Raw genomic sequence first — 17,458 nt, forward strand, 5'->3', positions numbered from 1 at the left:
TGGAGCTGTAATCTTTGTTGCCAAAATGCTCTCTCACTGAAACACCAGGAGAGGCTCATTTCCTGGCTCATAAAAGGGAAGGTTCTTCCCCTTGGTCGTTACATGGTTGCATGTTGGGAAGTCAAACTGGACAGGACAGACAGAGTGAATGATAGAGTTCCCTGAAAGTGGAGTCACGAGTAGATAGGGTGGTAAAGAAGGCTTTAGGTTATGATGGGAATTGGTAGGGTGAATGCACAGCACCTTTTATCCAGAGTTGGGGAAGCAAGAACCACAGGACATACATTTAAGATAAGAGTGGAAAGATTTAATAGGAGCATGATGGGCAACCATTTCATGTTGTGTGGTGGATGTATGGAACAAACTGCCGGAGAAGATAGTTGAGGCAGATACAATAACAAGATGTAAAAGTCACTTGGACATGTGCGTGGATAACAACGTTTTACTGGAATATGGGCAACATGTGGACAAATGGGACTAACAGATAAGTCGGCATGAACGAGGTGGGCCGATGGACCTGTTTCTGTGCTCTATGGTCAATCCCTGAAATTCACCCTGACTCTAAAGGGGAGTGGGAGGGGCCACGTGGAGTGAAGAACGTTTTTGATGAAGAGTGGGTGACGGGATATCAGATGATGTTGATATCTCCACATTGGCACTCCTTGAATTGCTGTACACATCTCGAAGTTTGATGCCATGTTGCGGTGTTGCCGCACTACCGTCTCTCTGTTCCTTCATTCCAGATCCCAAGATCTCCACAGGAGAACAGACCCAGGGATCATCAACTGGAGAATCTACCCAGGAACCGTCTTCCGTTCCAGTGGGAGACACGTCCTCAGGTACCAAGCCCCCTCATATGTTGCCGCCTGTCCTTGCGGCCAGCTTTTGGAGAGGACAGTAGTTTGTTCTGCAGTTACAACAATTCCCCTTGGATTTGGACCTCAAGACTGTGCCTTCTTATTACCGTATCTACTTGTGTTGCCACTTTCATGTTTTTACGGATTTGGACCTCAAGAACTACATCAATATTCTTCTTGCGATTAACTGTATAATTTCCCCTTATATTCAAGCCCCCAAAGTGCACCTTTTATATCACAAAAAATAAAGGTCCTAGCACACGTTCCTGCAGAACACGTACACGTCAGAGGTGGAGTTACCCCAAAAACAGCTGCTCCCAGTTTACTCTCACTCGCTCCTGCCCAATAATGCTGTAATGTGCCTTACCCACATTTAATACCTTCCCCAAGGGCCAGACACATTGTTATTCATAACTCTCCAAAAAATTATGGAACATAGACAAAAAATGTTTGAGTAACAGCAGATTAGACAGCTTCTCTGGAGAAAAGAATAGGTGACGTATCGGGTCGAGACCCTTCGTCAAACTGAGAGTCAGGTGAGCGGGGAACTAGAGATATGAAAATATACAAAGAAATTCTGGATTTAGTGTTGTGTAATGATCCTGATCTGATAAGGGGACTAGAGGTAAAAGAGCCATTAGGAGGCAGTGATCACAACATGATAAGTTTTACTCTGCAAATGGAAAGGCAGAAGGGAAAATCGGAAGTGTCGGTATTACAGTATAGCAAAGGGGATTACAGAGGCATGAGGCGGGAGCTGGCCAAAATTGATTGGAAGGAGGCCCTAGCAGGGAAGACGGTAGAACAGCAATGGCAAGTATTCCTGGGAATAATGCAGAGGTTGCAGGATCAATTTATTCCAAAGAGGTGGAAAGACTCTAAGGGGAGTAAGAGACACCTGTGGCTGACAAGGGAAGTCAGGGACAGCATAAAAATTAAGGAGAGGAAGTATAACATAGCAAAGAAGAGTGGGAAGACAGAGGATTGGGACTCTTTTAAAGAGCAACAAAAGTTAACTAAAAAGGCAATACGAGGAGAAAAGATGAGGTACGAGGGTAAACTAGCCAATAATATAAAGGAGGATAGCAAAAGTTTTTTTAGGTACGTGAAGAGGAAAAAAATAGTCAAGGCAAATGTGGGTCCCTTGAAGACAGAAGCAGGGGAATTTATTATGGGGAACAAAGAAATGGCAGACGAGTTAAACCGTTACTTTGGATCTGTCTTCACTGAGGAAGATACACACAATCTCCCAAATGTTCTAGGGGCTGGAGAACCTAGGGTGATGGAGGAACTGAAGGAAATCCACATTAGGCAGGAAATGGTTTTGGGTAGACTGATGGGACTGAAGGCTGATAAATCCCCAGGGCCTGATGGTCTGCATCCCAGAGTACTTAAGGAGGTGGCTCTAGAAATAGTGGAAGCATTGGAGATCATTTTTCAATGTTCTATAGATTCAGGATCAGTTGGAGGATAGCAAATGTTATCCCACTTTTTAAGAAAGGAGGGAGAGAGAAAACGGGTAATTATAGACCAGTTAGTCTGACATCAGTGGTGGGGAAAATGCTGGAGTCAATTATAAAAGACGAAATTGCTGAGCATTTGGATAGCAGTAACGGGATCGTTCCGAGTCAGCATGGATTTACGAAGGGGAAATCATGCTTGACAAATCTACTGGAATTTTTTGAGGATGTAACTAGGAAAATTGACAAGGGAGAGTCAGTGGATGTGGTGTACCTCGACTTTCAGAAAGCCTTCGACAAGGTCCCACATAGGAGATTAGTGGGCAAAATTAGGGCACATGGTATTGGGGGTAGGGTACTGACATGGATAGAAAATTGGTTAACAGACAGAAAGCAAAGAGTGGGGATAAATGGGTCCCTTTCGGAATGGCAGGCAGTGACCAGTGGGGTACCGCAAGGTTCGGTGCTGGGACCCCAGCTATTTACGATATACATTAATGACTTAGACGAAGGGATTAAAAGTACCATTAGCAAATTTGCAGATGATACTAAGTTGGGGGGTAGTGTGAATTGTGAGGAAGATGCAATAAGGCTGCAGGGTGACCTGGACAGGTTGTGTGAGTGGGCGGATACATGGCAGATGCAGTTTAATGTAGATAAGTGTGAGGTTATTCACTTTGGAAGTAAGAATAGAAAGGCAGATTATTATCTGAATGGTGTCAAGTTAGGAGGAGGGGGAGTTCAACGAGATCTGGGTGTCCTAGTGCATCAGTCAATGAAAGGAAGCATGCAGGTTCAGCAGGCAGTGAAGAAAGCCAATGGAATGTTGGCCTTCGTAACAAGAGGAGTTGAGTATAGGAGCAAAGAGGTCCTTCTACAGTTGTACCGGGCCCTGGTGAGACCGCACCTGGAGTACTGTGTGCAGTTTTGGTCTCCAAATTTGAGGAAGGATATTCTTGCTATGGAGGGTGTGCAGCGTAGGTTCACTAGATTAATTCCCGGAATGGCGGGACTGTCGTATGTTGAAAGGCTGGAGCGATTGGGCTTGTATACACTGGAATTTAGAAGGATGAGGGGGGATCTTATTGAAACATATAAGATAATTAGGGGATTGGACACATTAGAGGCAGATAACATGTTCCCAATGTTGGGGGAGTCCAGAACAAGGGGCCACAGTTTGAGAATAAGGGGTAGGCCATTTAGAACGGAGATGAGGAAGAACTTTTTCAGTCAGAGGGTGGTGAAGGTGTGGAATTCTCTGCCTCAGAAGGCAGTGGAGGCCAGTTCGTTGGATGCTTTCAAGAGAGAGCTGGATAGAGCTCTTAAGGATAGCGGAGTGAGGGGGTATGGGGAGAAGGCAGGAACGGGGTACTGATTGATAGTGATCAGCCATGATCGCATTGAATGGCGGTGCTGGCTCGAAGGGCTGAATGGCCTACTCCTGCACCTATTGTCTATTGTCTATTGAACAAGTGAATAAGAACAAGCCATCGACGTGTATCAAGCAACAATGGAGCCCACAATGGTCCCTTGTTGGCTGTGGAGAAGGTGATAATAAGTGGATACCAACAGTGAAACTAAGCAGCACGACAGTGAAACTAGTAAAGTGACGAGGGTGAGGGAGGGACTGACAGAGAGGGAACGCAAGTGTGACTTGAAGTTAGATAAATCAAATATTCCTAGCACAGCGGGTGCAGTAGATGAGGTTGAAGGAGATGCAAGTGAATCTCTGCGTCACCTGAAAGGGCTGCCGTGGTCGCTGGACAGTCGAGGGAAGAGTTATAGAGATAATTTATGTTCCCAAAATGGGAACTTTTTCCAAAATGCTCTGAAACATCTGGCGAGGCTTGTGCCCTGGATCAGTGAATGGCAGGGCCTTGGGAAATGCCGTAGAGCAGCAAGATTTGGGAGTTAGAAACATAGAAACATAGAAAATAGGTGCAGGTGGGGGCCATTCGGCCCTTCGAGCTAGCACCGTCATTCATTGTGATCATGGCTGATCATCAACATCAGTAATCCGTGCCTGCCTTCTCCCCATATCCTGGATTCCACAACCCTTAGAGCTCTATCTAACTCTCTCTTAAATCCATCCAATGATTTGACCTCCACTGCCCTCTGTGGCAGAGAATTCCACAAGTTCACTGGGTGAAAAAGTTCCTTCTCACCACAGTTTTAAATGGCCTCCCCTTTATTCTTAGACTGTGGCCCCTGATCCTTGTTCATGAGCACAGTTCCCTGAGGGTGATATTACAGGTCGACAGGGTGGTAAAGGTGGCTTTTGGTACATTGGCCTTCATCAGTAAAGGTACTGAACACATAAGCTGGGATGTCGTGTTACCATTGTGAGGTAACGTGATGTCATTGGTAAGTTGTGATGTCATGTTGGTGAGGTCACGTGTGGAGTGTGTGATCAGTTTTGGTTCCTATTATAGGAAAGATGTTATTAAGCTGGAAAGATTGCAGAGATGATTTACGAGGATGTTGCAAGGAACAACGGCCTGAGCTATAAGGAGAAGTTGGACTGGCTAGGAATTTATTCCTTGGATGACAAGAGGCTGAGGGGTGATCTCATATGGGGTATAAACGTCAGGGTGAATGCACAACATCGTTTATCTCGGGTCGGGGAAGCAAGACCCAGAGGACATTGCCCCCACCCTGTCACTAGACTTACTCCCCCCTGTGACCAAGCTCAGAAGTTCTAGGAGCAGAATTAGGCCGTTCGGCCCATCAAGTCTATTCTACCATTCAATCTATCTATCCCTCTCGATCCCATTCTCCTGCCTTCTCCTCATGACCCCTGACACCCATACTGATCACGAATCTATCAATCTCCAGCTAAAAAATATCCATTGCCATGGTCCCCACAGCGATCTGTGGCAATGAATTCCACAGATTCACCACCATCTGGCTAAAGAAATGCCTCCACATCTGCTTTTGTTCGAAGGCTATGGCCTCTGGTCCCAGATTCTCCCACTTGTGGAATCATCCTCTGCATTCACTCAATCCAGTCCTTTCACTATTTGGCAAGTTTCAATGTGGTCCCCTGTCATCCTTCTAAACTCCAGCGAGTGCAGGCCCAGTGAAGACAAACACTAATCATATGTTATCAAGGGGACGTGATCTGTTGCTTCTCTCCCCCACCTCCAACCATGATCGAGTCCTCCCTTACCCCCTCTGCTGGGGGAGCACCCCCCCCCCCCACCCAACCTCCCACCCCGGGACCCAGCTGTTCCCCTCACCACACCTCCCCTCCCCGGGTACGATGAGAAGAGGGGGGATAGAGAAGGAGGAGAGAGGCTGGTGGGCAAGGGGGGCGAGGTGGAGAGAGGGGGGAGCAAGGGGGGAGAGAGGGGTGAGAAGGCAAGGGGAAGGGCCATGAAGTCAGAGGGATAATGATGGACAGATTGCTTTGAGTAATGGATGGAATGAAGGAGTGGAGGGAGATGGGTTGTAGGAGAGGGATGGATAATCGTTGGGGTCACCAGAGACTGGTGTTGGCCACGCACTTTGGTCTCCTTCCATCCCACAGAGCTGCTGGATTATTTCCCCACTCCACCCACTGTCTGTCCACACTTTATTACAGATCCATCATCCGTAACAACTGAGAAACCCCAGGAAACAACACCCGAACCCCGGGAGGATTTGTCCACCGTCCCAGAACCATATACAAGCTCAGGTATCGATGGAGGGATCATTGGAGCAGTGGGGGACAAGTTGGGGAGCGTAACTTGAGAAGAGAGGGTCTGGAGTGGAGGAGCAGATAATGTGGGGATGGGGAGGAGGGGGACTGGAGTGGGGGGAGGATAATACCCCAGGGAGAGTGGAGATGGAGCATTGCGGAGATGGTAGTTATTCAGAGTGAGGGGCGGAGGTTCGAGAGAGGAGGAGAAAGGGCAAATAGAAATGTGTGAAACGAGTAAGTGTAGAAGAAATAAACGGGCGGTAAGGAGGGAATGTGTGATTTGAGATCGGGCCTGTACTCGCTGGAGTTTAGAAAGATGAGGGGGAGATCACATCAAAACTTACCCTATAATGAGAGGCCTAGATAGAGTGGATGTGGAGAGGATGTTTCCAGTATTGAAAGAGGATAGGGCCAATGGGCACAGCCTCAGAATAAAGAGACATACCTTTAGATACGAGCTGAGGAGGAGGATTTATCTAGCCAGAGTGTGGTGAATCTGTTGAATTCATTGCCACAGAAGGCTGTGGACATTGGTATCTCCAAGACGATGGTATTTTTAAAGTGGAGATTGACAGTTTTTGATTACGAAGATGGACAAAGGTTTCGAGGAGAAGGAGAATAGGGTTGACAGGGAACGATATACAGTATCAGCCATGACTAAATGGCGGAGTAATCGATGGGCCGAATCGCCTCATTCTGTTCCTCTGGCATGAATTTATGAACATGAGATTGAGGATGAAGTGGAAAGTAAGTGGGGAGCTTGAGGAGAATGTATTTTGAAGACAGACTGGCCCATAGTGGCAGGGGCTGAATGCTGGAGTCAGAGAGAGAGTCGCAGTGAGAGAGACAAAGTCACCGAGAGAGAGTCAGAGAGAGAGAGTCGGAGAGAGAAAGAATCAGGGAGAGAGAGAGTCGGGCAGAGAGGGAGAGTGAGGGAGAGAGAGAGAGTGAGGGAGAGATAGAGTGAGGGAGAGAGAGTGTGAGAGAGTGTGAGAGAGTGTGAGAGAGAGTGTGAGAGAGAGTGTGTGAGAGAGAGAGTGAGTGAGAGGGAGAGTGAGGAAGAGGGACAGTGGGAGAGAGAGAGAGAGTGGGGGAGAGAGAGAGTCGGAGAGAGAGAGAGTCGGAGCGAGATTGTGAGAGCACTCTGTAAAAGCCTGGCTTCACAAGGGAGCGAGGCGTTGCTCGTGTTCGAGGAGGATGCAATGTTGAAGGTGAGACGTGTGACCTGTGAGAGTTAGTATTTGTTGGTGTTCGCACGGACTCTTTGTCTACAGCCGACTTCCCACCTGATGAGCTGATCATTCTGTTTTAATCTCTCACCCTCCCTCTCCCGCCTCCATTCTCTTCTTCCAGATCCACCGTCGGGCACAACTCAGGAACCCCAGGGATCAACGAGTGGAGACACAAGTCAAGGATTGACCAGTGACCCAGCAGGGTCTGCAAGCTCAGGTATTAGTGATGGGGACCATGAAGCACAGGAACAGTCCCATTGTCCCACAATATCCATGCTGTTAAACATATCTCCCCTGCCTGCATGTAATCCATATCCCTCCATTCATTGCATGTCCACTTGTCTAAACAAAAGACTCCTTGATAACCACTACCTCTGATACTCAATGCCCTGACCGATGAGGACAAGCATACCATATGCCTTTTGATCATTGCCACTTTCAGGTTGTTATGGACTTGGACACCAAACCCCCTCTGCACATCAATGGTCTCGAGGGTCTCGCTATTAACTCCATATTTTCTCCTGCAATATGGCCTTCCAAAGTGCAACACCTCACACTTACTTGGATTAAATTCCATCTGCAGTTTCTCTGCCCATTCCTACATCTACATGAACATCCCACAAATCTACATCCCGCTGAATACTTTGACAACCTTCCTCACCATCCGCACCTTCACCAATTTTATCATCTCCACACAGTTACAAAAGACACAAAGTGCTGGACTAACTCAGCAGGTCAAGCAGCATCTCCGGAGAACATGGACATTTCCCAGTGAAACTCCCACGTCAGATTTGGACTTGCATAACAACAGCGGCCCCCATTTCAGTCTCCCTAGTTCCTGCCTAATAATGCTGTAATGGACCCTGTACCAATTTAATACTTCCTCCAAGGTCCAGACAGACCTATTCACAACTCTTTTAAAACTATGGAGCTGTAATCTTTGTTGCCAAAATGCTCTCTCACTGAAACACCAGGAGAGGCTCATTTCCTGTCTCATAAAAGGGAAGGTTCTTCCCCTTGGTCGTTACATGGTTGCATTTTGGGAAGTCAAACTGGACAGGATCTGCATAGTGAATGATAGAGTTCCCTGAAAGTGGAGTCACGAGTAGATAGGGTGGTAAAGAAGGCTTTAGGTTATGATGGGAATTGGTAGGGTGAATGCACAGCACCTTTTATCCAGAGTTGGGGAAGCAAGAACCACAGGACATACATTTAAGATAAGAGGGGAAAGATTTAATAGGAGCATGATGGGCAACCATTTCATGTCGTGTGGTGGATGTATGGAACAAACTACCGGAGAAGATAGTTGAGGCAGATACAATAACAAAATGTAAAAGTCACTTGGACATGTGCATGGATAACAACGTTTTACTGGAATATGGGCAACATGTGGACAAATGGGACTAACAGATAAGTCAGCATGAACGAGGTGGGCCGATGGACCTGTTTCTGTGCTCTATGGTCAGTCCCTGAAATTCACCCTGACTCTAAAGGGGAGGGGGAGGGGGCACGTGTAGTGAAGAACGTTTTTGTTGGAGAGTGGGTGACGGGATATCAGATGATGCTGATATCTCCACATTGGCACTCCTTGAATTGCTGTACACAGCTCGAAGTTTGATGCCATGTTGCGGTGTTGCCGCACTACCGTCTCTCTGTTCCTTCATTCCAGATCCCAGGATCTCCACAGGGGAACAGACCCAGGGATCATCAACTGGAGAATCTACCCAGGAACCGTCTTCCGTTCCAGTGGGAGACACGTCCTCAGGTACCAAGCCCCCTCATACGTTATTGCCTGTCCTTGCGGCCAGCTTTTGGAGAGGACAGTAGTTTGTTCTGCAGTGGACAACAATTCCCCTTGGATTTCGACCTCAAGACTGTGCCTTCTTATTACCGTATCTACTTGTGTTGCCACTTTCATGTTTTTACGGATGTGGACCTCAAGAACTACATCAATATTCTTCTTGCGATTAACTGTATAATTTTCCCTTATATTCAAGCCCCCAAAGTGCACCTTTTATATCACAAACAATAAATGTCCTAGCACACGTTCCTGTAGAACACGTACACGTCAGAGGTGGAGTTACCCCAAAAACAGCTGCTCCCAGTTTATTCTCACTCGCACCTGCCTAATAATGCTGTAATGTGCCTTACCCACATTTACTACCTTCCCCCAAGGGCCAGACCCATTGTTATTCATAACTCTCCAAAAACCTATGGAACATAGACAAAAAATGTTTGAGTAACAGCAGATTAGACAGCTTCTCTGGAGAAAAGAATAGGTGACGTAACGGGTCGAGACCCTTCTTCAAACTGAGAGTCGGGTGAGCGGGGAACTAGAGATATGAAAATATACAAAGAACAAGTGAATCAAAGGTATGGAAAGATCCAATCAAAGCCATCGACGTGTATCAAGGAACAATGGAGCCCACAATGGTCCCTTGTTGTCTGTGGAGAAGGTGATAATAAGTGGATACCAACAGTGAAACTAAGCAGCACGACAGTGAAACTAGTAAAGTGACGAGGGTGAGGGAGGGACTGACAGAGAGGGAACGCAAGTGTGACTTGAAGTTAGATGAATCATTATTCCTAGAACAGCGGGTGCAGTAGATGAGGTTGGAGGAGGTGCAAGTGAATCTCTGCGTCACCTGAAAGGGCTGTCATGGTCGCTGGACAGTCGAGGGAAGAGTTATAGAGATAATTTATGTTCCCAACATGGGAACGTTTTCCAAAATGCTCTGAAACATCTGGCCAGGCTTGTGCCCTGGATCAGTAAATGGCAGGGCCCTGGGAAGTGCCGTAGAGCAGCAAGATTTAGGTGTTAGAAACATGGAAACATAGAAAATAGGTGCAGGAGGTGGCCATTCGGCCCTTCGAGCTAGCACCGCCATTCATTGTGATCTAGGCTGATCATCCACAATCAGTAATACATGCCTGCCTTCTCCCCATATCCCTGGATTCCACAACCCTTAGAGCTCTATCTAACTCTCTCTTAAATCCATCCAGTGATTTGGCCTCCACTGCCCTCTGTGGCAGGGAATTCCACAAATTCACTTGGTGAAAAAGTTCCTTCTCACCTCAGTTTTAAATGGCCTCCCCTTTATTCTAAGACTGTGGCCCTTGGTCCTTGTTCACGAGCACAGTTCACAGAGGGTGACATTACAGATCGACAGGGTGGCAAAGGTGGCTTTTGGTACATTGGTCTTCATCAGTAAAGGTACTGAATACATAAGTTGGGAGATGTCGTGTTACCATTGTGAGGTAACGTGATGTCATTGGTAAGATGTGATGTCATGTTGGTGAGGTCACGTGTGGAGTGTGTGATCAGCTTTGGTTCCTATTATAGGAAAGATGTTCTTAAGCTGGAAAGATTGCAGAGATGATTTACGAGGATGTTGCAAAGAACAACGGCCTGAGCAATAAGGAGAAGTTGGACTGGCTAGGAATTTATTCCTTGGATGACAAGAGGCTGAGGGATGATCTCATATGGGGTATAAACGTCAGGGTGAATGCACAACATCGTTTATCTCGGGTCGGGGAAGCAAGTCCCAGAGGACATTGCCCCCACCCTGTCACTAGACCCACTCCCCCCTGTTACCAAGCTCAGAAGTTCTAGGAGCAGAATTAGGCCGATCGGCCCATCAAGTCTATTCTACCATTCAATCTATCTATCCCTCTCGACCCCATCCTCCTGCCTTCTCCTCATGACCCCTGACACCCATACTGATCACGAATCTATCAATCTCCAGCTAAGAAATATCCATTGACACGGTCCCCACAGCGATCTGTGGCAATGAAGTCCACAGATTCACCACCATCTGGCTAAAGAAATGCCTCCTCATCTGCTTTTGTTCGGAGGCTATGGCCTCTGGTCCCAGATTCCCCCACTTGTGGAATCATCCTCTGCATTCACTCAATCCAGTCCTTTCACTATTTGGCAAGTTTCAATGAGGTCCCCTGTCATTCTTCTAAACTCCAGCGAGTGCAGGCCCAGTGAAGACAAACACTAATCATATGTTATCAAGGGGACGTGACCTGTTGCTTCTCTCCCCCACCTCCAATCATGATCGAGTCCTACCTTACCCCCTCTGCTGGGGGAACACCCACCCCCCCCCCACCCAACCTCCCACCCCGGGACCCAGCTGTTCCCCTCACCACACCTCCCCTCCCCGGGTACGATGGGAAGAGGGGGAATAGAGAAGGAGGAGAGAGGCTGGTGGGCAAGGGGGGCGAGGTGGAGAGAGGGGGGAGCAAGGGGGGAGAGAGGGGTGAGAAGGCAAGGGGAAGGGCCATGAAGTCAGAGGGATAATGATGGACAGATTACATTGATTACAGATTCCGGCTGTATATATATGATGATATGATATGATTGAGTAACGGATGGAATGAAGCAGCGGAGGGGGAGGGGATGCAGGAGAGGGATGGATAATCGTTGGGGTCACCAGAGACTGGTGTTGGCCACGCACTTCGGACACCTTCCATCCCACAGAGCTGCTGGATTATTTCCCCACTCCACCCACTGTCTGTCCACACTTTATTACAGATCCATCATCCGTAACAACTGAGAAACCCCAGGAAACAACACCCGAACCCCGGGAGGATTTGTCCACCGTCCCAGAACATGATACAAGCTCAGGTATCGATGGAGGGATCATTGGAGCAGTGGGGGACAAGTTGGGGAGGGTAACTTGAGAAGAGAGGGTCTGGAGTGGAGGAGCAGAGAGTGTGGGGTGGGGGAGGAGGGGGACTGGAGTGGGGGGAGGAGAATACCCCAGGGAGAGTGGAGTTGGAGCATTGCGGAGAGGGTAGAGATGGAGAGTGAGGGGCGGAGAGGTGTGGAGAGAGGAGGAGAAAGGGCAAGTAGAAATGTGTGAAACGAGTAATTGTAGAAGAAACAAACGGGTGGTAAGGAGGGAATGTGTGATTGGAGATCGGGCCTGTACTCGCTGGAGTTTAGAAAGATGAGGGGGAGATCACATCAAAACTTACCCTATAATGAGAGGCCTAGATAGAGTGGATGTGGAGAGGATGTTTCCAGTATTGAAAGAGTATAGGGCCAATGGGCACAGCCTCAGAATAAAGAGACATACCTTTAGATACGAGCTGAGGAGGATTTATCTCGCCAGAGGGTGGTGAATCTGTTGAATTCATTGCCACAGAAGACTGTGGACATTGGTATCTCCAAGACGATGGTATTTTTAAAGTGGAGATTGACAGTTTTTGATTACGAAGATGGACAAAGGTTTCGAGAAGGAGAATATGGTTGACAGGGAACGATATACAGTATCAGCCATGAATAAATGGCGGAGTGGTCGATGGGCCGAATTGCCTCATTCTGTTCCTCTGACATGAATTTATGAACATGAGATTGAGGATGAAGTGGAAAGTAAGTGGGGAGCTTGAGGAGAATGTATTTTGAAGACAGACTGACCCATAGGGGCAGGGGCTGAATGCTGGAGTCAGAGAGAGAGTCACAGTGAGAGAGAGAAAGTCACAGAGAGAGAGAGTCAGAGACAGAGAGTCGGGGAGAGAGAGAGAGTGAGGGAGAGAAAGAGAGTGAGGGAGCGAGAGAGAGAGGGAGAAAGAGAGAGAGATATTGAGGGAGAGAGAGAGTGAGGGAGAGAGAGAGAGAGAGAGAGAGTGAGCGAGAGAGAGAGAGTCGGAGCGAGAGTGATTTATGAACATGAGAATGAGGATGAAGTGGAAAGTAAGTGGAGAGCTTGAGGAGAATGTATTTTGAAGACAGACTGACCCACAGTGAGTGAAGGCTTTAGGTTATGATGGGAATTGGTAGGGTGAATGCACAGCACCTTTTATCCAGAGTTGGGGAAGCAAGAACCACAGGACATACATTTAAGATAAGAGGGGAAAGATTTAATAGGAGCATGATGGGCAACCATTTCATGTTGTGTGGTGGATGTATGGAACAAACTGCCGGAGAAGATAGTTGAGGCAGATACAATTACAAAATGTAAAAGTCACTTGGACATGTGCGTGGATAACAACGTTTTACTGGAATATGGGTAACATGTGGACAAATGGGACTAACAGATAAGTCAGCATGAACGAGGTGGGCCGATGGACCTGTTTCTGTGCTCTATGGTCAATCCCTGAAATTCACCCTGACTCTAAAGGGGAGTGGGAGGGGGCACGTGGAGTGAAGAACGTTTTTGATGGAGAGTCGGTGACGGGATATCAGATGATGCTGATATCTCCACATTGGCACTCCTTGAATTGCTGTACACATCTCGAAGTTTGATGCCATGTTGCGGTGTTGCCGCACTACCGTCTCTCTGTTCCTTCATTCCAGATCCCAAGATCTCCACAGTGGAACAGACCCAGGGATCATCAACTGGAGAATCTACCCAGGAACCGTCTTCCGTTCCAGTGGGAGACACGTCCTCAGGTACCAAGCCCCCTCATACGTTGCCGCCTGTCCTTGCGGCCAGTCACAGAGAGAGAGAGAGAAAGAGAGTCACAGAGAGAGAGTCAGAGAGAAAGAGTCGGGGAGAGAGAGAGAGTCAGGGAGAGAGAGAGAGTGAGGGAGCGAGAGAGAGGGAGAGAGAGAGAGAGAGAGGGGGAGAGAGAGAGAGAGAGTCGGAACGAGAGTGTGAGAGCACTCTATAAAAGCCTGGCTTCACAATGGAGTGAGGCGTAGCTCGTGTTCGAGGAGGATGCAATGTTGAAGGTGAGACGTGTGACCTGTGAGAGTTGGTATTTGTTGGTGTTCGCACGGACTCTTTGTCTACAGCCGACTTCCCACCTGATGAGCTGATCATTCTGTTTTAATCTCTCACCCTCCCTCTCCCGCCTCCATTCTCTTCTTCCAGATCCACCGTCGGGCACAACTCAGGAACCCCAGGGATCAACGAGTGGAGACTCAAGTCAAGGATTGACCAGTGACCCAGCAGGGTCTGCAAGCTCAGGTATCAGTGGTGGGGACCATGAAGCACAGGAACAGGCCCATTGTCCCACAATATCCATGCTGTTAAACATATCTCCCCTGCCTGCATGTAATCCATATCCCTCCATTCATTGCATGTCCACTTGTCTAAACAAAAGACTCCTTGATAACCACTACCTCTGATACTCAATGCCTTGACCGATGAAGGCAAGCATACCATATGCCTTTTGATCATTGCCACTTTCAGGTTGTTATGGACTTGGACACCAAACCCCCTCTGCACATCAATGGTCTCAAGGGTCTCGCTATTAACTCCATAATCTCTCCTGAAATATGTCCTTCCAAAGTGCAACACCTCACACTTACTTGGATTAAATTCCATCTGCCGTTTCTCTGCCCATTCCTACATCTACATCCCACAAATCTACATCCCGCTGAATACTTTGACAACCTTCCTCACCATCTGCACCTTCACCAATTTTATCATCTCCACACAGTTACAAAAGACACAAAGTGCTGGACTAACTCACCAGGTCAAGCAGCATCTCCGGAGAACATTGACATTTCCCAGTGAAACTCCCACGTCAGATTTGGACTTGCATAACAACAGCGGCCCCCATTTCAGTCTCCCAAGTTCCTGCCTAATAATGCTGCAATGGACCCTGTCCCAATTTAATACTTCCCCCAAGGTCCAGACAGACCTATTCATAACTCTCTTAAAACTATGGAGCTGTAATCTTTGTTGCCAAAATGCTCTCTCACTGAAACACCAGGAGAGGCTCATTTCCTGGCTCATAAAAGGGAAGGTTCTTCCCCTTGGTCGTTACATGGTTGCATGTTGGGAAGTCAAACTGGACAGGACAGACAGAGTGAATGATAGAGTTCCCTGAAAGTGGAGTCACGAGTAGATAGGGTGGTAAAGAAGGCTTTAGGTTATGATGGGAATTGGTAGGGTGAATGCACAGCACCTTTTATCCAGAGTTGGGGAAGCAAGAACCACAGGACATACATTTAAGATAAGAGTGGAAAGATTTAATAGGAGCATGATGGGCAACCATTTCATGTTGTGTGGTGGATGTATGGAACAAACTGCCGGAGAAGATAGTTGAGGCAGATACAATTACAAAATGTAAAAGTCACTTGGACATGTGCGTGGATAACAACGTTTTACTGGAATATGGGCAACATGTGGACAAATGGGACTAACAGATAAGTCGGCATGAACGAGGTGGGCCGATGGACCTGTTTCTGTGCTCTATGGTCAGTCCCTGAAATTCACCCTGACTCTAAAGGGGAGGGGGAGGGGGCACGTGGAGTGAAGAACGTTTTTGATGGAGAGTCGGTGACGGGATATCAGATGATGCTGATATCTCCACATTGGCACTCCTGGAATTGCTGTACACATCTCGAAGTCTGATGCCATGTTGCGATGTTGCCGCACTACCGTCTCTCTGTTCCTTCATTCCAGATCCCAAGATCTCCACAGTGGAACAGACCCAGGGATCATCAACTGGAGAATCTACCCAGGAACCGTCTTCCGTTCCAGTGGGAGACACGTCCTCAGGTACCAAGCCCCCTCATACGTTATTGCCTGTCCTTGCGGCCAGCTTTTGGAGAGGACAGTAGTTTGTTCTGCAGTGGACAACAATTCCCCTTGGATTTCGACCTCAAGACTGTGCCTTCTTATTACCGTATCTACTTGTGTTGCCACTTTCATGTTTTTACGGATTTGGACCTCAAGAACTACATCAATATTCTTCTTGCGATTAACTGTATAATTTCCCCTTATATTCAAGCCCCCAAAGTGCACCTTTTATGTCACAAACAATAAATGTCCTAGCACACGTTCCTGCAGAACACGTACACGTCAGAGGTGGAGTTACCCAAAAACAGCTGCTCCCAGTTTACTCTCACTCGCACCTGCCTAATAATGCTGTAATGTGCCTTACCCACATTTAATACTTTCCCCCAAGGGCCAGACCCATTGTTATTCATAACTCTCCAAAAACCTATGGAACATAGACAAAAAATGTTTGAGTAACAGCAGATTAGACAGCTTCTCTGGAAAAAAGGAATAGGTGACGTAACGGGTCGAGACCCTTCGTCAAACTGAGAGTCAGGTGAGCGGGGAACTAGAGATATGAAAATATACAAAGAACAAGTGCATAAAAGGTATGGTAAGATGCAATCAAAGCCATCGACGTGTATCAAGGAACAATGGAGCCCACAATGGTCCCTTGTTGGCTGTGGAGAAGGTGATAATAAGTGGATACCAACAGTGAAACTAAGCAGCACGACAGTGAAACTAGTAAAGTGACGAGGGTGAGGGAGGGACTGACAGAGAGGGAACGCAAGTGTGACTTGAAGTTAGATAAATCAATATTCCTAGCACAGCGGATGCAGTAGATGAGGTTGAAGGAGGTGCAAGTGAATCTCTGCGTCACCTGAAAGGGCTGTCGTGGTCGCTGGACAGTCGGGGGAAGAGTTATAGAGATCATTTATGTTCCCAAAATGGGAACCTTTTCCAAAATGCTCTGAAACATCTGGCGAGGCTTGTGCCCTGGATCAGTGAATGGCAGGGCCCTGGGAAGTGCCGTAGAGCAGCAAGATTTGGGAGTTAGAAACATAGAAACATAGAAAATAGGTGCAGGAGGGGGCCATTCGGCCCTTCGAGCTAGCACCGTCATTCATTGTGATCATGGCTGATCATCAACATCAGTAATACATGCCTGCCTTCTCCCCATATCCCTGGATTCCACAACCCTTAGAGCTCTATCTAACTCTCTCTTAAATCCATCCAGTGATTTGACCTCCACAGCCTCTGTGGCAGGGAATTCCACAAGTTCACTGGGTGAAAAAGTTCCTTCTCACCTCAGTTTTAAATGGCCTCCCCTTTATTCTAAGACTGGGGGCCCTGGTCCTTGTTCATGAGCACAGTTCCCTGAGGGTGACATTACAGATCGACAGGGTGGTAAAGGTGGCTTTTGGTACATTGGCCTTCATCAGTAAAGGTACTGAATACATAAGTTGGGATGTCATGTTACCATTGTGAGGTAACGTGATGTCATTGGTAAGTTGTGATGTCATGTTGGTGAGGTCACGTGTGGAGTGTGTGATCAGTTTTGGTTCCTATTATAGGAAAGATGCTCTTAAGCTGGAAAGATTGCAGAGATGATTTACGAGGATGTTGCAAGGAACTTAATGGCCTGAGCAATAAGGAGAAGTTGGACTGGCTAGGAATTTATTCCTTGGAGGGCAAGAGGCTGAGGGATGATTTCATATGGGGTATCAACGTCAGGGTAAATGCACAACATCTTTTATCTAGG

The 17,458-nt window shown here is 47.4% G+C and overlaps 1 protein-coding gene across 4 annotated transcripts in view; it reads left to right on the top strand.

The window, feature by feature from the left end:
• LOC144602626 (uncharacterized) overlaps positions 1–17,458 on the top strand; it is a 61,381-nt gene that overhangs the window by 29,617 nt on the left and 14,306 nt on the right. For all 4 annotated transcript variants that reach the window (XM_078415754.1, XM_078415755.1, XM_078415756.1 and 1 more), the window contains 8 exons: positions 744–839; positions 5,901–5,993; positions 7,353–7,448; positions 8,901–8,996; positions 11,772–11,864; positions 13,539–13,634; positions 14,059–14,154; positions 15,601–15,696. In XM_078415754.1, the coding sequence (XP_078271880.1) occupies positions 744–839; positions 5,901–5,993; positions 7,353–7,448; positions 8,901–8,996; positions 11,772–11,864; positions 13,539–13,634; positions 14,059–14,154; positions 15,601–15,696 (762 nt within the window). The remainder of the gene's footprint in view (positions 1–743; positions 840–5,900; positions 5,994–7,352; positions 7,449–8,900; positions 8,997–11,771; positions 11,865–13,538; positions 13,635–14,058; positions 14,155–15,600; positions 15,697–17,458) is intronic.

The sequence above is a fragment of the Rhinoraja longicauda genome, chromosome 19, assembly GCF_053455715.1.
Source record: "Rhinoraja longicauda isolate Sanriku21f chromosome 19, sRhiLon1.1, whole genome shotgun sequence".
Lineage (NCBI taxonomy): Eukaryota > Metazoa > Chordata > Chondrichthyes > Rajiformes > Arhynchobatidae > Rhinoraja > Rhinoraja longicauda.